The sequence below is a fragment of the Schistocerca piceifrons genome, chromosome 2, assembly GCF_021461385.2.
Source record: "Schistocerca piceifrons isolate TAMUIC-IGC-003096 chromosome 2, iqSchPice1.1, whole genome shotgun sequence".
In the NCBI taxonomy this organism is placed as follows: Eukaryota; Metazoa; Arthropoda; class Insecta; order Orthoptera; family Acrididae; genus Schistocerca; species Schistocerca piceifrons.
Genome location: NC_060139.1, coordinates 22,775,247 through 22,795,753, shown reverse-complemented (window position 1 = coordinate 22,795,753; position 20,507 = coordinate 22,775,247). Strand labels below are relative to the sequence as shown.

Here is a 20,507-nt window from a genome sequence, read left to right as displayed (position 1 = left end):
ACCCTCTTCTAACCAGTTCTACTATACATGATGATGAATCCAAAAACCAACGTTAATTTCAATAACTGAGACGGTTACATTTTAATATCGCGCCTAAGGGGTTTCTGAGATTGAAAAGCACACTTCCATCCACTCTTACATTACGTGCATGAAGCATAACAATCAATTATGACACTGCTACATGTTTGTGGCTGAGTACCCCGTGTTGCCTTGGTATTTATTTCTTGCAGTTTTATTGGTGCATCTCTCTGTGCATCTCCTCTGCCTCCTCTTTGTCCATCTCCATTCCCTCCTTCACTCTCTCCATCTGCTCCTCCCCCTATCTCTGTCCTCTCCTCCTCTTCCTTTTCACTGTCCATTTCCTCCTCACCTTTTCTCTGTCCAATTTCTCCTTCCCTCATACCTCCTGAAATCTGTGTAGTAAAATGATATAATTTTGTAGTCACATTCAACAGCATACGTGGATACTGTATGATAATTTTGTAGTCACATTCAACAGCATACGTGGATACTGTGTGCCAAATGTGTTGCGATTACAGTTACTACAAACGAAGCAATAAATGCAAATACCATGACAGTATGCCTGATGGGACAGTTTTACTGCATGGAAAACGAAAATTAGCGATAAATTTTTTCTTTCATCATTTTGTGCATGTGAGCGAGAACAAGTTTCTTAAAAAATTGAAATCACGTGTAAAGTTTGTTGTAAATCAAAAAGTGCTCTCGTTCTAAAATATTGGATTGAATAAAATCTGAGTATTCGCACATCGTGGCCTTTATTTCTTTTTCACCGCCGTCCCTTGACTGTTAGGTGATTCTTACTCTCACAGTGATTCATTCCAGACAGTAAGTTTGGTTGAAATAGGTCCAGCTGTTTCGGTGTAGATGTGGGACATACATACACACACATACTTTTGTAATACCTATGAATATACGCTACTAGCCATTAAAATTGCTAACCCACGAAGATGACGTGTTACAGACGCGAAATTTAACCGACAGGAAGAAGATGCTGTGATATGCAAATTATTAGCTTTTCAGAGCATTCACAAAAATTTGACGCCGGTGGCGACACCTACAACGGGCTGACATGAGTAAAGTTTCCAACCGATTTCTCATACACAAACAGCAGATGACCGACGTTGCCTGGTGAAACGTTGTTGTGATACCTCGTGTAACGAGGAGAAATGCGTACCATAACGTTTACGACTTTGATAAAGGTCGGATTGTAGCCTATCGCGATTGCGGTTTATCGTATCGCGACATTGCTGCTCGCGTTGGTCGAGAGCCAATGACTGTTAGCAGAATATGGAATCGGTGGGTTCAGGAGGGTAATACGGAACGCCGTGCTGGATCCCAACGGCCTCGTATCACTAGCAGTAGAGATGGCAGGCATCTTAACCACATGGCTGCAACGGATCGTGCAGCCACGTCTCGATCCCTGAGTCAACAGATGGGGACATTTGCAAGACAACAACCATCTGCACGAAGAGTTCGACGACGTTTGCAGCAGCATGGGCTATCAGCTCGGAGACTATGGCTGTGGTTACCCTTGACGCTGCATCACAGACGGGAGCGCCTGCGGTGGTGTACTCAATAACGAGCCTGGCTGCACGAATGGCAAAACGTCATTTTTTCGGATGAATCCAGGTTCAGTTTCATGATGGTCGCATACGTGTTTGGCGAAATCGCGGTAAACGCACATTGAAAGCGTGTATTCGTCACCCGGCCTGATGGTACGGGGTGCCATTGCTTACACGTCTTGGTCCCCTCTTGTTCGCATTGATGGCACTTTGAACAGTGGACGTTACATTTCAGATGTGTTACGACCCCTGGCTCTATCCTTCATTCGATCCCTGCGAAAACCTACATTTCAGCAGGATAATGCACGACCGCATGTTGCAGGTCCTGTACGGGCCTTTGTGGATACAGATAATGTTCGACTGCTTCCCTGGCCAGCACATTCTCCAGATCTCTCACCAACTGAAAACGTCTGGTCAATGGTGGCCGAGCAACTGGCTCGTCACAATACGCCAGTCACTACTCTTTATGAACTGTGGTATCGTGCTGAAGCTGCATGGGCAGCTGTACCTGTACACGCCACCCAAGCTCTGTTTGACTTAATGCCCTGGCGTATCAAGGCCATTATTACGGCCAGAGGTGGTTGTTCTGGGTACTGATTTCTCAGTATCTATGCACTCAAATTGCGTGAAAATGTAATCACACGTCAGTTCTAGTATAATAAATTTGTCCCACGAATACGCGTTTATCATCTGCGTTCTTCTTGGTGTAGCGATTTTAATGGCCAGTAGTGTATATTTTTTTCGTCATCCGATTTTGATGAAATATGGCGTATGCGGTCCCCTTAACTACGCTGAAGTTAATCAGTTAAAACCCCATAAAAATCTGTCTACTGGTTTTAGAGATTAGCGTGTTCAAAGACAAATAGACAAGGCAGTTTCACAGAGTTATCATAACATATATATATATATATATATATATATATATATATATAATATATATATATAATATAAGTCTGATGTTATTATATATATATATGACATCAGACTTATATATTTATATATATATATGTTATGATAACTCTGTGAATATGTATATTGTAACATCAGACTTATTATAACATCAAGGGATCACAAATTTAGCATTGGAGGGCAGCGTGGAGGGTAAAAATCGTAGAGGGAGACCAAGAGATGAATACACTAAGCAGATTCAGGAGGATGTAAGATGCAGTAGGTACTGGGAGATGAAGGAGCTTGCACAGGATAGAGTAGCATGGAGAGCTGCATCAAACCAGTCTCAGGACTGAAGACCACAACAACAACAACAACATTATCAGTAGAGATATCAGCTACAGAGTTTTTTTCTCATTTTTTAACCACATCTTTCTGGAAAGCTTAACTGTCTGTTTACAGACGATATTTACACTTTGGGACGGAGTCCACGGCCCTACCTTGCTCGAGCGAGTGCGTGGAGGCGGCCAGGTTGAAGTCGGACTTGGCCCTTGAGAGCGGCTTCATGGGGCTGTGGTTGACCGCCTCGCCGATGGACCGCATGTCGAGGCACGATGCGTCCATCGACTTGGTCTTCCGCAGCTGTGACGTCAGCGACAGCCGGTCGTCCTCCGTGCCTCCTGGACTGTCCTCTGGCCAGAAGCTCACCTGCGATCAGTTCGGAACACTGCGTCTGAATACATCTGGTGATTAATCCCTAGTTTCGGACGTTCCAGAACAGATGCGAATGAGATAATTCCACTAAAACGGTTTTAGTTTTGAAACTGATTAAACAACACAGGTTTCAAAGAAGTAAATCTCGGGTGAACAGCCTGGTATGAGTGTGCATAGGACACAATATTTCGGTAATCGACCACGTTGCCATCATCAGGTGCGCTGATGCACAGTACATGACCGCAGCTGATGATGGCAAAGTGGTCGATTGCCGAAATATTGTGTCCTATGCACACTCATACCAGGCTGTTCACCCGAGATTTATTTCGTCATAAAATACGCCTGGTGAAATTGAAGAATCACAACACAGGTTTCGACTATCCCGACAAGAAATCACTAAAAATGGCTCCTGTGATTATCTGAGCAAAACTTGTAAGTTTAATTCAAGAAGGAATCCTAAGGATAAATACCATTACTCCTCGAAAGCCCTAATTTTGGGTCGCCACTGCACTGAAATATATGACTAAATGATTGGTTAGTTACTATTACATAAGTGGATGTAACAACTTTTCAGACACATTCGAACAATATTTCATATTGTGATAGAACCCTGAAATAGTTTATTATGTTAAGTAAGTTTTCCTAAGAAAATACTCAAGTGTATCACGTTTTTTGCACATCGTTTTTTTAGCTTCTGTCAACAAGGAAAGCGATCAAGTCATTGCGTCCACAACTGCTTACAATTTACTTTTGAATACATTATGGGAGTGACAGTGATCAAGATCAATGTGTTAGAAATATTTACTATTAAAAGCAGTCTTGATCACAATTTATTTATTAAGGTGACCGGTTTCAACCACTACTGTGGTCATCTTCAGGCCATTGAGTAGAAACCTCTTTCTGCTGGAGGATCACTACACTAGTGATTCTCCAGCAGAAAGAGGTTCCTATTAAATGGTCTGAAGATGACCACAGTAGTGATCGAAACCGGTCATCTTAATAAATAAATCGTTATCAAGACTGCTTTTAGTAGTAAATATTTGCTTACAATTTGTTAACACTTCATTGCAATGTATTGTCCAAATCGCAATTTTTCTGCATAAGCTTCCCGAATATCTGGTTTCCCGAATAACTAGTATGGGTTAGTGTTCACCATCAGATTCATATTGCTGTTACTACCCAACACAAACTATTCCATCAAGTATGCGATACAGCTACTACACTTAAGTGATTTATGTGAATTCATTCGACTGAAACTCCAAAAGAAAAATATTCCTGTACTCAAAAAAAAAAAAAAAATGGTTCAAATGGCTCTGAGCACTATGGGACTTAACATCTATGGTCATCAGTCCCATAGAACTTAGAACTACTTAAACCTAACTAACCTAAGGACATCACACAACACCCAGCCATCACGAGGCAGAGAAAATCCCTGACCCCGCCGGGAATCGAACCCGGGAACCCGGGCGTGGAAAGCGAGAACGCTACCGCACGACCACGAGATGCGGGCATTCCTGTACTGCCTGCTGAAAATTCTCACAGCAATGTGAATAATGTACCTTTGTGGACCTTTCTTATATGTGCAGCAAGCTGTGACGGAATCAATATGTACATCCTCGAAATCATGATCTGTCTACTGTAATTACAAAAAGCTGCCCTTCTTCAAGATGTCGCAGAGGCCTGATACTGATTCACAGCAGTAGATGTCGCTGTTATCATTGCCATCGTCTGTGAAAGTCCCGAAGTATGACAGGACTTGCTGAATGCCATGAACAGCCTTCTGAACCACGGAGTACCGATTAAAAATTAATCACGGTGACACAAATGAGTTGCAGAGTAGCGTAAATGAGATTTGTGGCAAATTTAACATCAAAACTGGGGAGTATGCAGTAGATAAAGTGAGGGAGTTCTGCTACCTTGGAAGAAAATGCACAGCACGAAGACGTTCAGAAGATGTAAGAAGGAGCCTAGCTCCTTCTATGAGAGCATTACTCGATGAAACATCTATACGACTATCAAATGTAGCCATTAAGAAAGAAATTTCAGAGATTTTACGTTGCGGTAACAGCACTGAATGGCAGTGAATCATGGAGTGTAGGAAGACCGAAAAGGATGAGAATAAAAGAAGCTGAGATCCAGTGCTAAAGAAGGGTACTAAAGATTAGTAGCATATTTTTCGATCGTAGATTGAAACGTACGAATGACATTTTCATGTCATGATCAGCGCTGAAAATCATCGAATAAGATTTTGAAGATGAAATAATAGAAATATTAAAGGGGAAAGACATTAGTTACAAAAAATGAAATAATAAGAAATAAATAAAAATATAATAAATAGAATAAAAAATTAAAAAGTCGTTTTGTTTCAGCTATGAAATAGGTGGACAAAAGGCTAGCAAAGTTGTCCTCACCATTCTGTAGTTAAAGATGATGAAAAAACGACAAAATACAACTGAAAATATTGGTTGTTCTCTTGTAGTCCTGGAGTACAGTGATAAGGACAGGTTTCACCAGCCAGCAGTGTCGGAATGTGCTTCTGACCAGCGCTCATAGTGTCGGCACAGGTTTCTCTGCCACATTCAGCTACTGCCAATAGCTTCATAACACAAGAAAAGGTCAGCTGTAAATCGACGTTACTCTTACCAAGTAGTAGATTTCAGGATATTCTCGTACAGATGCAGCGGTCCCTATTCCCGTGCAGAACGGATAGGGACCACTAGCCCCTTGACTTTGATACGTGGAGAAGGTGTCATTTTGAAACACCGACATGCTACATGCTACATGTCATGTACCTTTTCGTGTCGCGTTACTTTTGATAAATTTGTCAGGCAGCACTAAAGTGAGGACGAGTGTTTTGTGACGTCTTAACAGCGTTAACGACGACCGTTTCTTTATTTCAGTAACTATTATTTTTAAAATTCGCGTTTGGGCGAGCATGCTGTATCTATGCCACCTGCCATGGAGGATATTGGGAGCTATAATGAGAGTATGCCTACATGTTATTGGGTATACGGCAATTCGTGTAAAGATTGAAAGGGTCCTGTAGTCCCCTTTCATTATCATTTTATTTGCTTTCCAGTGATACAGAACTCTCTGGCATGCGTGAGTGGATGAATGTGGGTGTCTTTCATTTTGCTATACAATGGTTTAGTCTGCTACCGAGACAGCGGTAGTCGTACAGAATGGCCAAGCGTTGCACTTTTCAGATAGGCAAAGACGCTTGTTCCCCTTGTGTGAAAGTTACCGGTGTTAGGTAGGTGGCGGAAACCTCATCTCTGGTTTTCCCTGGAGTGTGTGTCAGTATGCTTCCAGCTAGGCTAGGGTCTGCAGCCGAAGTCTCTTCGAAGAAGGGTGAGTTGACTTAACTGTGTGGCGCTTTGTCTCACAGCAAGAGGGGAGCTTTTAGCTTTTTGGTATCGCGTTTCATCTTATAAAGATTAATTTGCTGGGTCGCAGCAGGGAATGCGCGGCTTTTGCTGACTTTTAGTTTGATTCCTAATGCAGACTTGATTTTGATCCGTAAGAAGAACGTAGCACAAAAGTGTTGTATATGTTGAAGCGTCATCGGTTCAGTGTGAATGTTTGCGTGCCTGCAACTGCGCATGTGTGCATTCTAGTCTTTTCAGACTCTTGGTAATTTTTGCTTCTTTGTGAATTTTCTTTGTCTCATTACTTTATGTCCGGTGAAAGCCATCCACATGGATTAATATTAGAGTTTGTTGGCCCTCTGGCATTATCCGTTGTCTATTCAAATGTGTCCTCTGTAAAATGTTAACTGATTTCGACTGCGTGGTTTTATGTTACTGAAATTTCGCCACGGCAGGTAGAAAGTGTGTCTCCGCGAACCACGTGGGCACACGAGTCTGCTGTGAAACGTGTAGGGTTTTACAAGCGATTGTACTTAGTTACCAGGCAACAGCAGTTCTATAGATGCATTACTTCAATGATTTAAGGAATAAATAATTTTGCCTCCAATCTTATCCAGTGTATCGATGTTACGTCTCCGTTAAATACGCTATTTAGCTTGTAGTTTTTCTTGTTAGCCCATCCATAGCGTTTTCATGTGCACAGGTCCAATAAATAGGGTCCTTTTTTTTATTTAAAACAAATGCTCTAGAATAGATCTTGTTTTCAGAAATGTTGTTGCAAACTGCACTTATGCACTGTGTTCGCGCACTCTTCACTTTATTCGATATTTGATTCACGGGAACAATGCCTGGATCATATTAATAATTACATCCCAGTCTTTATCAGTGACTTTAGCATGAATGTTCTTTTGTGAGTTTTTATTATGAATACATTAAATAATTTTCCGACTCAGCGCAACCTATTTGTTGTGTGGCTAGAGTTCGTGGCGACCCAATCTTTTACGTTGATTTAAATGTCGGATAGCATTTTCTTATTCACAGTGCGCTTGGCTCTTTTAGCCATCAGGATACACTCAAAGTGCGCTTCACCATTCTTACATATAGCGACCTTTTATTCACGCTACTTACGAGGTGAATAAATAAAAATGATTGAAACTCAGGCAATAACAGCCGAAACCGACCAAGTCCCTAGCATTTACTAATTAATAGCTGAGGTTACCCCATATGAAGAACAAAAGTATTCTTTTTTTGTTTACCTCCGTATTTGATGCAGATAACAGGTATTGGATTAGAAGAAACATGAAGTACTGGAGTGGTATGAAAAGCGTGTGAGACTGCTAAAAAGTGTTGGTTTATGTAGGCTGCTAATACAGTAAGACGCCCGAAGATGAGCTACCAAACACAAAATGGAAGGCGAGAAACAGAAAAACTCGGAAGAAGATGGCCGAAAAAATTCCGACGATGTCGTCACAAGGTTGCATTTGAATACAAAAGACAACGAACGCCTTATAAAGAAAGAAATAGATGGACCTTATGAGACAGCATGTGCGAGTGACACCCTTACCGTGTTAAAAAAAAAAGGTTGTGAAAACATTTCTCCAACATGTAGCAGTGCTCCGGCTTCGATGCCTCCGACGTCGAGTGGTCCTCACCTGAACCATCTACCCCTGCGTACATGGCACTCACCTGGCGAAGCCTGGCGGTGAGGACGGCCTCGACGCCCTCCGGGAGCGCCTCCCTGGAGTGCGCCACGTCCTGCCACGAGTCCAGGCGCTCCTCCAGCGCCTGCTTGCCCTGCGTGTGGTGCAGCAGGTAGTGCTTCGCCAGCGAGCACTGGCGCTCCAGTACGAACCCGTACCGCCTCCGCTCCTGCGTCATCGCCTGCAACACGTGGACCTTGTTTTCAGTGAGGTTAAATCACGCAGCACGGAACACAAAGGCATTGCGGTCACATAACGTTACTGAGCTAAAGATGTCTGCGTGCCACAATTTGCCGTTACCTTACTTGTTGCTATGATCTTCAGTCGGAAGGCGAATTTTGCTGTAGCTGTTCACACTAGTCTATCCTCTGCAAGCCTCTTCATCTCTTCACAACTTACAGCCAACCGACTTTACTTAATGCAGCTAAGTCTCTGTCTCGTTTCGCAATTTTATGCCCCACCCTCTCGCCCGTTCTTCCACCTCTTTTTTGAAACTGACGATTCTTTGATGTCTCAGAATATGTGCCATTAACTGATCTCTTCTTCTAATAAAATTTTCCCATAAATTTCGAGTTCTTGATATAAATCGCTCAAATGGCTCTAAGCACTACGGGACTTAACATTTGAGACCATCAGTCCCTTAGAACTACGTAAACCTAACTAACCCAAGGGCAGCACACACATCCATGCCCGAGGCAGGATTCGGATCTGTGACCATAGCAGCCGCGTGGTTCCGGACTGAAAGGCCTAGAACCGCTCGGCCATAGCGGCCGGCCTCTTGATATAAATAGTCTAGATGGCTGTAGTAGGTAACGTTGAAGACCAAATCCAAAAACACTGATCAGAAACATTCTTCTGACCGCCTGGAGGGATGGCTGTAGTAGGTAACGTTGAAGACCAAATCCAAAAACACTGATCAGAAACATTCTTCTGACCGCCTGGAGGGATGGCTGTAGTAGGTAACGTTGAAGACCAAATCCAAAAACACTGATCAGAAACATTCTTCTGACCGCCTGGAGGGAGTGTGGCGGGCAGACAAGAAATTCTACGCACAGTTTACTGTACCAGATTTCGCCTCCTGATATCCTAATTAATTCCTCCAATATTGGTTAGTAAATTTCAGCTACTTTCCATTGTCCATATTTTACTTTTATTTATATACATTTTATAGTACATTTCCAAGACATTACCCATATTTGTAATCCAATCTTTCAATTCCTTTGCTGTCTCTCACAGAATCACGTCATCGGCAGATCTCATCGTATTACTTTCTTCTCTCTGAACATCAATTCCTTTTCAATGAGTCTTCTTGGCTTCCCTTACCACTTGTTCTACTTACAGACTGGATATCATGGAGGATAAGTTACGACTTATTTCATTCACTTCTCAACCAGTCTCTCTGTTTCGTGCCTTTCGAATCATCCCTACAGTCTCATTTCTCCGAAGGTTGTACACAATCCTTCACTCCTTGTATTTTTTCCTGATAATTAGTAACTTCAAATAGGCAATGCAGATATCATTACGAAATCTTCTTATATATCTTCAAATGCTATAAATGTGGATCGCGATCCTTCAACCTGTCCTCTAAGACAAATCGTAGAGTCAGTATTACCTCACGAATTCATACATTTCTCCGGAATCCAACTGATTCTCCTCAGGATTAGCTTCTGCATGTCCTACTATGGTATATGTAATTTGTGTTATTGGTTTGCATTTTTTATTAAGTCGGAAGTATCTGTCAGAACCTGCCTTCTTTTGAATTGAGATTATTACACTCCCCTTGAAGCCCGAGGATATTTCACCTGTCTCATAAAGACTAGATGTCGGTTCAATCAGTTTTGTCATAATTGATTAACCACATATCTTAGTGATTACTTGGAGAAGTCGTCCATTTAAAATCTTTTGTTAAGCCTGAGGTCTTCTAGAGTTGTGTCAAACTCGTGTCGTAGTATAGCATTCCCCATCCCATCTTCATCAACTTCCTCTTCCCTTTCAGTAATACTGTAATTAATTGTACTTCTTTTCTATAGTCCCTCTCTGCTCTCTTCTACCTTTCAGCCTTCTCTTCCTAGTCTAATACTAGCTTACCATCTAAGCTACTGATGTGTATACACCTCAGTGTATTTTCTTCAAATAACTCTTCTTTGTTATTGTAAAGCATTTTACTGCTCTAGCCATTCCTGCTTTACCACTTTTCATTTATTGTTTATGCCAGTTTTAGGAGTTTATGTTTTAATAATGATACTTATACCTTTAAAACATAAACCAAGTATCCAGTGCAAATATATATGAAAATGAAATTTTGATTTACGATTGCATAAATAATTTGTAGAAAATGTCACAAAGACGAAGAACGTGATCGTTTCCAGGTCTCAACATAATTTTTTCTGCAGGTGAGTATTCACAGTACCTTTAAAGTACATAGAAAAGGAAACAATAGGAATTTTATTACTTTAATGAAACGCCGTCTGGTTATGAAGATTCGTGTGGCTGTTGCGATAATGATTCATATCATTTGATAACATTTATCTTTAATGTAATTAAGTGCTCTATGAGAGGTATAATAATTTCCACAGTTAAAGAAATGAATGACAAACTGAAATTAATTGATTGTTCATTATTACAGTTAACTTGAGCTCTGATTGAAAATGTTTTATATTAAGCATAACAGTTACTTCTGTTGATATCAGTTTACAGATATAAATAACTGTATTTAGTCACTTTATTTATAATGGCACTACGCTTTTCGAAGTACACTCCTGGAAATGGAAAAAAGAACACATTGACACCGGTGTGTCAGACCCACCATACTTGCTCCGGACACTGCGAGAGGGCTGTACAAGCAATGATCACACGCACGGCACAGCGGACACACCAGGGACCGCGGTGTTGGCCGTCGAATGGCGCTAGCTGCGCAGCATTTGTGCACCGCCGCCGTCAGTGTCAGCCAGTTTGCCGTGGCATACGGAGCTCCATCGCAGTCTTTGACACTGGTAGCATGCCGCGACAGCGTGGACGTGAACCGTATGTGCAGTTGACGGACTTTGAGCGAGGGCGTATAGTGGGCATGCGGGAGGCCGGGTGGACGTACCGCCGAATTGCTCAACACGTGGGGCGTGAGGTCTCCACAGTACATCGATGTTGTCGCCAGTGGTCGGCGGAAGGTGCACGTGCCCGTCGACCTGGGACCGGACCGCAGCGACGCACGGATGCACGCCAAGACCGCAGGATCCTACGCAGTGCCGTAGGGGACCGCACCGCCACTTCCCAGCAAATTAGGGACAGTGTTGCTCCTGGGGTATCGGCGAGGACCATTCGCAACCGTCTCCATGAAGCTGGGCTACGGTCCCGCACACCGTTAGGCCGTCTTCCGCTCACGCCCCAACATCGTGCAGCCCGCCTCCAGTGGTGTCGCGACAGGCGTGAATGGAGGGACGAATGGAGATGTGTCGTCTTCAGCGATGAGAGTCGCTTCTGCCTTGGTGCCAATGATGGTCGTATGCGTGTTTGGCGCCGTGCAGGTGAGCGCCACAATCAGGACTGCATACGACCGAGGCACACAGGGCCAACACCCGGCATCATGGTGTGGGGAGCGATCTCCTACACTGGCCGTACACCACTGGTGATCGTCGAGGGGACACTGAATAGTGCACGGTACATCCAAACCGTCATCGAACCCATCGTTCTACCATTCCTAGACCGGCAAGGGAACTTGCTGTTCCAACAGGACAATGCACGTCCGCATGTATCCCGTGCCACCCAACGTGCTCTAGAAGGTGTAAGTCAACTACCCTGGCCAGCAAGATCTCCGGATCTGTCCCCCATTGAGCATGTTTGGGACTGGATGAAGCGTCGTCTCACGCGGTCTGCACGTCCAGCACGAACGCTGGTCCAACTGAGGCGCCAGGTGGAAATGGCATGGCAAGCCGTTCCACAGGACTACATCCAGCATCTCTACGATCGTCTCCATGGGAGAATAGCAGCCTGCATTGCTGCGAAAGGTGGATATACACTGTACTAGTGCCGACATTGTGCATGCTCTGTTGTCTGTGTCTATGTGCCTGTGGTTCTGTCAGTGTGATCATGTGATGTATCTGACCCCAGGAATGTGTCAATAAAGTTTCCCCTTCCTGGGACAATGAATTCACGGTGTTCTTATTTCAATTTCCAGGAGTGTATATTACTACTTCATCGGGTGATTTTATTGAAATTTAAAGTAACAAAGATTTTCTGGTACCCAATATGATGTTAATCCAGCGGTCACGGGATGCCCAGAGAATTACGCGTACAACCGTCTATGTAACGCCGATTTTAAATGAAACTATGTGATGATTCAAATGTAATCCTCCGAAACGCTTACAGGGAATATTGAGTGACTGGCTATAATTACTCGCATGTCTCAATTACATTGACATCAGAAGGCGACGAACGGTTCTAAAACATAATTAAAAAATTCTTGCGCATCGATCTTCTCCGCTGCTGCTCAGCTACGCGTTATACATAAGCTAGCCATGAACATAAACATCTTTACTCGCTATGTTTGCTTAGTTACTTTACTCTTCCTATAGGCAGTTTAAATTTTTCCTGTGACTATTTCTTTCTTCAGTTTGTCAGTTTATTAACTCATTTATATTGATTTCGCATTTTTACATATGTTGTTGACATTATTACAACGTTACTTATACAGAGTGAGCCCGAAGTTACGCAACCCGAAATTTAAAAAATTCAAATCTTTATTAATATATTCAAACTTTTGTCACTTGCAATAGGTATTTTCTCACTATACATGCTGGAAATGTCCTTCATATGCTGCTACACATACCTCAACACGTTTGTTGATGTTAGCTGCTACTTTTTGGATGGTCGCTATACTTATCCAGGTTGTTTCGTGATCGATGTTGTGCTTCAGTTGGTCGATTGTGTGACGGTTGTTCTCATAGACATCGTTCTTCAGATGTCTCCAAACAGAAAAGTGCGTGGGAAGATAAATCCAGGGTTGTTGGCGGCATAGGTCACTGAAATGATGTGTCCCCTATCGAACTCAAGCAACATTATGATTCTGCTATTCGCCCTCACCACTGTTGCACCAAACTACTGCATCCAACAGTGTAGTTCGCCAGGCTCTAGCAACTCTAAGTATTGCCTGATAATGTTTTGGTAACGTTCAGCTCTTCCCAATTCCGAAAAAAATAGGGCCTACTATTCATTTGCTCGAAACTGCACACCAACCCCAACCCTCTGTGAGTGCACTGGGGTCTCACAGAAAGTGAAAGAGTTTTCTGAACTCCAAACTCAGTCGTCCTGCCACAGGTGAAACCTTGCTTCATCAGAGTAGAAAACATAGTCCTACACCGAAACACTGCTTCGAATAAAACGCAAATAAAATTGATAGTAAAGTAGTCGTTTTCCACTGTTTTCGAAGTTCATGCACAACGTGAATGCATTACGGACAGAATTTGCTCCTTTGTGGTTGTACAAAGACTCCCATAAGACATTCCAGTTTGCTGACACCGTTTTCGTGGCTACTTTCTTGGTTAAGGTAGCAAAGATGCGTGGATATTTTCCGGTAGGGCATCACTTAACGCCGAAAGTCAGCCGGAACGTCCACATACATTCGCCCTACTAGCTTTTCTGAGACAAGCGACTATCATCGATTTGATAGGCAACCTTGTTCCAGGAAAAGTTACCCCGGAGTCTTCTTGACATTTTTGCAGTCTGAGGTAACTTTCAAGGTTGAATACATGTTCAGACTGAGAAAAACACAACTAATTCTACACTGAATCAAAACAGTGGGCAAGTGTTTGCATATCATTTGCTGTGCGTCTCTCACAATGTCATCCGTTGTCGACAGAAACATTACCGCCGGTAATCAACTCAGTTTCCTAAAACACAGAGCTGGAAGTCTACAGCCATCATCTGACTGGGGCCGCCAAGCGATGATTCCATCAGAGGAGTCCAAAGGAAAGCTATACGAAGGCTGAATATTGTCATGCTGAGAACGTAGAGGGAGCAATCTATGTTTTACTTAGGAAAAATCTTTCAATAGTCAACATCGCATAAAATAGTCTTCATTGTTCACAATCGGTTTCGACACTTGTAACTGTCATCTTCTGGTCTCTAAGATAATGCATAATGTATCTTCCATCATAATTCATGAAAAAATATTTGAGAAAGGAAATTTTATTTCACGTTACAAATACAGAAATGGAAGCTGTACATTTACATATCGTCAAAAAATTTTGTTATAAAACATGTTTCACTGTGAATTAGTATCTCATGCCATGTTGTCATTATGGAGGATAAAGTGCAGCAAATTATACACAGGTCTGTCAAAAATAAAACCATTTACAGTTAAGAAGCATGTTGTGCACGTGCGTGCTTTGGCATACATACACTATGTGATCAACAATATCCGGACACCTCCAAAAGCATATGTTTTTCATATTAGGTCCATTGTGCTGCCACCTACTGCCAGGTACTCGATATTAGCGACCTCAGTAGTCAGACATCGTGAGAAAGCAGAATGGGGCGCTCCGCGGAACTCAAGGACTTCGAATGTGGTCAGGTGATTGGGTGTCACCTGCGTTAAAGGACACGTACAGCACAAAAGCGTACAGGCCGACCTCGCCGATTGACTGACAGAGACCGCAGACGGTTGAAGAGGATAGTAAAGTGTAATAGGCAGACACCTATCCAGATCATCACACAGGAATTCCAGACTCCATCAGAATCGACTGCAAGTACCATAGCAGTTAGGCGGGAAGTGAGAAAACTTGGATTCCATGGTCGAGCGGCTGCTCATAAGCCACACATCACGGTAAATGCCAAACGACTCATCGCTTGGTGTAAGGAGCGTAAACATTGGACGACTGAACAGTGGAAAAACGTTGTGTGGAGTGACGAATCACGGTACACAATGTGGCGATCCGATGGCAGGGTGCGGGTATGGCGAACGCCCGGTGAACGTCATCTGCCGTCGTGTCTAGTGCCAACAGTAAAATTCGGAGGCGGTGGTGTTATGATGTGGTCGTGCTTTTCACGAAGGAGGCTTGCACCCCTTGTTGTTTTGCGTGGCACTATCGCAACACAGGCCTACATTGATGTTTTAAGCAACTTCTTGCTTCTCACTGTTGAAGAGCAATTTGGGGATGACGATTGCATCTTTCAACACGATCGAGGACCTGTTCATATTGCACGACTGGTGGCGGAGTGATTACGCGACAATAACATCCCTGCAATGGAATGGCCTGCAGGGAATTCTGACCTGAATCCTATAGAACACCTTTGGGATGCTTTGAAACGCCGACTTCGTGCCAGGCCTCACCGACCAACATCGATACCTCTGCTCGGTGCAGCTCTCCGTGAAGAATGGACTGCCATTCCCCAAGAAACCTTCCAGCACCTGATTGAACGTATACCTGCGAGAGTGGAAGCTGTCATCAAGGGTAAGGGTGGGTCAACACCATACTGAGTTCCACCATTACCGATGGAGGGCGCCACGAAATTTTAAGTCATTTTCAGCCAGGTGTCCGGATACTTCTGATCACCAAGTGTAGTACTTGTAGAAGCTTGTTAATTCTCTAAACGCACTATGTAAATTTGTACATGTATTTAAGTTTGTGTGAGATGTTACACAAATCGTGACTCCATCTTGGCCAAAGTATACGGTGCAACTGGATGACAGTATTCCAATTCGTTCATTTGGTGTTGACAAACTGAAGTAAGTGTAGAGCCAACTTCAGCACAGCTGTGCCGTATGCCTCAAGTGAACGGACTGCCCTGCGATGTTATATCTATAGTTTACTAAATGGGGAGGGTCCTGTAAGAGGAATTTCGTTTGAAGAATGGGAACAGCTGGCATAGTTGGACTGTAGTTAGCGAGAATGATGAAGAAATGTGATAGAAACAAGCGGTAAATACAGAAGTGCTTGGCGGTTGAAAAATGCCACTTCAGATGTATTTGATGTGGGTGATGGTCTTGGGCTGTTGCTGCAATTAGTCCGACGACTACAGACAAAGTGGCTTGTTCGTGGCAGACTCAAGACGCCATTACTGTTTTCCCGTAGACACTGATCGACCAGGAGAGCATACCGTCGCCAGCGACTCACCGTCTTGAGGCTGGCCTCGCAGAAGGCGTCCAGCTTGGCGCGTTCTTCCTCCAGCGCCTGGAGGCTCTTCACCTCGCGGTCCAGCGCCACCGACGGCGGCTTCGTGCGCGTCTTCTTGCGCTGCTTCTTCACCGCCGCCGCCGCCTTGCTGTACGTCTCCGACCGCTGCTTGTGCTGCTGGAGAAAGCGCTTCTGCTCGCTCTGAAACACAGCGGGCACAAACTCATAGTCTCCTCAACTTACGAAGCAAACATTCCGAGGCATATCCATCGAACTACAGACCTACATCATTGACGTCGGTTTGCAGTAGGGTTTCGGAGCATATACCGTATTCAAACATTATGAATCACCTCGAAGGGAACGATCTATTGATACGTAATCAGCATGGTTTCAGAAAACATCGTTCTTGTGCAACGCAGCTAGCTCTTTATTCGCACGAAGTAATGGCCGCTATCGACAGGGGATCTCAAGTTGATTCCGTATTTCTAGATTTCCGGAAAGCTTTTGACACCGTTTCTCGCAAGCGACTTCTAATCAAGCTGCGGGTCTACGGGGTATTGTCTCAGTTGTGTGACTAGATTCGTGATTTCCTGTCAGGAAGGTCGCAGTTCGTAGTAATAGACGGCAAATCATCGAGTAAAACTGAAGTGATATCAGGTGTTCCCAAGGGAAGCGTCGTAGGACCTCTGCCGTTCCTGATCTATATAAATGACCTGGGTGACAATCTGAGCAGTTCTCTTAGGTCGTTCGCAGATGATGCTGTAATTTACCGTCTAGTAAGGTCATCCGAAGACCAGTATCAGTTCCAAGGCGATTTATAAAAGATTGCTATATGTGTGGCAGATGGCAGTTGACGCTAAATAATGAAAAGTGTGAGGTGATCCACATGAGTTCGAAAAGAAATCCGTTGGAATTCGATTACTCGATAAATAGTACAATTCTCAAGGCTGTCAATTCAACTAAGTACCTGGGTGTTAAAATTACGAACAACTTCAGTTGGAAAGACCACATAGATAATATTGTGGGGAAGGCGAGCCAAAGGCTGCGTTTCATTGGCAGGACACTTAGAAGATGCAACAAGTCCACTAAAGACACAGCTTACAGTACACTCGTTCGTCCTCTGTGCGGTGTGGGATCCTTACCAGCTGGGATTGACAGAGGACATCGAAAGGGTGCAAAAAAGGGCAGCTCGTTTTGTATTATCACGTAATAGGGGAGAGAGTGTGGCAGACATGATACGCGAATTGGGATGGAAGTCATTACAGCAAAGACGTTTTTCGTCGCGGCGAAATCTATTTACGAAATTTCAGTCACCAACTTTCTCTTCCGAATGCGAAAATATTTTGTTGAGCCCAGCCTACATAGGTAGGAATGATCATCAAAATAAAATTAGAGAAATCAGAGCTCGAACAGAAAGGTTTAGGTGTTCGCTTTTCCCGCGTGCTGTTCGGGAGTGGAATAGTAGAGAGATAGTATGATTGTGGTTCGATGAACCCTCTGCCAAGCACTTAAATGTAAATTGCAGAGTAATCATGTAGATGTAGATGTATATGAAATAAATGCCGCTAATGAGCTGAAATGGAAAGATCGCATGGCACTGATGACGGGAGTCCCCATCCGGAGATGTTCGGCCGTCGAGTTTCATGTCTTTTCAGTGGACTACTTGGGTTTCGATGATGATGAGAAGTCCCCGAGCGATAAAAAATCTCTGCTAGGTTGACAGAAGAGCTTATGCGAAGTTTGGAAGGTAGGAGACGAGGTACTGGCAGAACAGAAGTTGTGAGGACGGGTCGTGAGTCATACTTGGGTAGCTCAGATGGTGGAGCACTAGCCCGCGAAAAGCAAAGGTCCTGAGATCGAGTCTCGGTCCGGTACACAGTTTTACTCTGCCAGGAAGTTTCAAAAAGAACTCTGATACTCCTTGGAATCAAACCCGGGTCAGACGTGCTGACCCGGGAGCTAAAAACAAAGGTCAGAATACGTGCACCAACAAACGTGCTGCACACGGCTGTTCCTCGGTTTGCATCAGAGACGCCTCGCATAACTGTCTCCACGGAGCGCGCGCTACTGGTAAACCTCTTTTACAGTTCGATTACTGTGCGCCAGTAGCACTCCAGAAGTTCCTGACACTCAAGGGTATGAACAAAGGAGTTCCTCCGAAGTATGCTAAGGGTAAGGAGAAAGTAATTACAAAATTCGAAATGACAGGTCCTTTTGAAGTGCAGTGTGGTGGAGAGAGGAAAGCAGCTGATCCGACAAAGTAGCTAATCCGACGATTGTCGAAGACGTGGTTCAAATGGCTCTGAGCACTATGGGACTTAACTCCTGAGGTCATCAGTCCCCTAGAACTTAGAACTACTTAAAGCTGACTAACCTAAGGACATTACACACATCCATGACCGAGGCAGGATTCGAACCTGCAACCGGAGCGGTCTCGCGGTTCCAGACTGTAGCACCTAGAACCGCTCGGCCACTCCGGCCGGCTAGGAGACGTGGCCACAACAGTTTCGTGAGGGATCGAGCGGTGCAGTGCACGGGGAAATGAACAAACTTTTGATTTGCCTGCGTACACGATGCATAGAATCCTACGAAACGTCCTGCATTGCTATCCATACACAGTCACCCATGTTGAGGAATTCCTTCCTGCTGATCTACCGGCAAGACAAATGTTCGATCTGGAATTTCTTCCACCCAAGGAAGCCGGCTGGTGTGGCCGAGCGGCTCTAGGCGCTTCAGTCCGGACCTGCGCTGCTGCTATGGTCGCAGGTTCGAATCCTGCTTCGGGCATGATCCTGTGTGCTGTCCTTAGGTTAGTTAGGTTTATGTAGTTCTAAGTTCTAGGGGACTACTGACCTCAGATGTTAAGTCCCATAGAGCTCAGAACCATTTGAACCATCTGAACCACCCAAGGAAGTGGACAATGACTGGCCATGGAACATTTTCTGGACAGACGAGACCATTTCCATCTCCAAGGATATGCCAATTCGGCGAACTGCAGCATATGTTGTGCAACTGAAAATCCGCATGCACATCAGTCAGTACCACTTCATTCTGTAAAGGTGACTGTGTGGTGTGGTGTGGTGTGGGTTGACGGCTTCGTTTATCGTAGGCCCGTAATCTTCGAGAAGAGGAATCCTGCATATTCTGTTTCGTGCAGCGTCATTGGTAAACGCTATGAGATTCTTTTGCGCACCAACGTCATTCCAACCCTTCAACAGTGTAGATGCGCGAGTGCAGGATCATTTTTGTGCAAGACGGCGTTCCTCCACACATTGGATAGCGAATGAAGCTGCTGCTGCAGAGGTATTTCGGAAATGATAGAATTATCAGCCGCTATTTCCCTTCAGTCTGGCCATCTAGATCGTCCGTTCTTAATCCGTGTGACTTCTGGCTGTGGGTTTCTGAAAGATGTTGTGCTGAGTGCTCCAATTATGAACGTAGATGAATTGAAGGCACGTATTGCGCAAAACATGCTGAACGTGAACCCTGAGACAATCCTATCAGTTGTGTAAGATGGTGTTTCTCGATTTCAGGTTTCGACAGGAAACGGTGGACAGCATATTGAACTGGTTTTGCATCAGTCTCACGATAGTTAGAAACCGATGCTATTTCGCATTTTATGTGCTATTTGATCCCAGGACAATCAAAACCCGTTGTAATTTTGATTTTTATATGTTTTTTGGCCTCAGGACATTAAAAAACTGATTTTTCCTGTGCGATGTGGTACGCTTTCCGTAGTGGACAGGCTTACCCAAGTAAACAGTGCCACAACTTCTGATTGTCGAACTAGTACAGGCATCAGAATGAAATTTTCACTCTGCAGCAGAGTTTTAGTACAGGCATGTAGACTGAGCAGTACAGATACAGTAGTGTGCAACTAAAACCATAGCCGTCGTATTGCGATTCATCTGTCATTTGTAGCTGACCCCAATGACGTTAAGACGCTTACAGTGCCATTTATTGGTAACATTATTGTTAAACTTTTTTGTTGCTCGACGTTTCCACCTGTGTCAAAAAATCAATAATACAGGGTGTATCAAAAAGAATGATCCGATTTTTAAAAGAATTATAACTATTGTGTTGTTTGAGACATGTGCGTGAACAACGTACTATTGGAAAGAGCAAACACTCAAATTTTACATGGTT

The 20,507-nt window shown here is 43.9% G+C and overlaps 1 protein-coding gene across 1 annotated transcript in view; it reads right to left on the bottom strand.

The window, feature by feature from the left end:
- LOC124772873 (brain-specific angiogenesis inhibitor 1-associated protein 2-like) overlaps window positions 1–20,507 on the bottom strand; it is a 591,718-nt gene that overhangs the window by 55,680 nt on the left and 515,531 nt on the right. The window contains exons 6-8 of the mRNA XM_047249356.1: window positions 16,362–16,562; window positions 8,240–8,434; window positions 2,972–3,179 (exon numbers count right to left, since the gene is read on the bottom strand). Coding sequence (XP_047105312.1) covers window positions 2,972–3,179; window positions 8,240–8,434; window positions 16,362–16,562 — 604 coding nt within the window. The remainder of the gene's footprint in view (window positions 1–2,971; window positions 3,180–8,239; window positions 8,435–16,361; window positions 16,563–20,507) is intronic.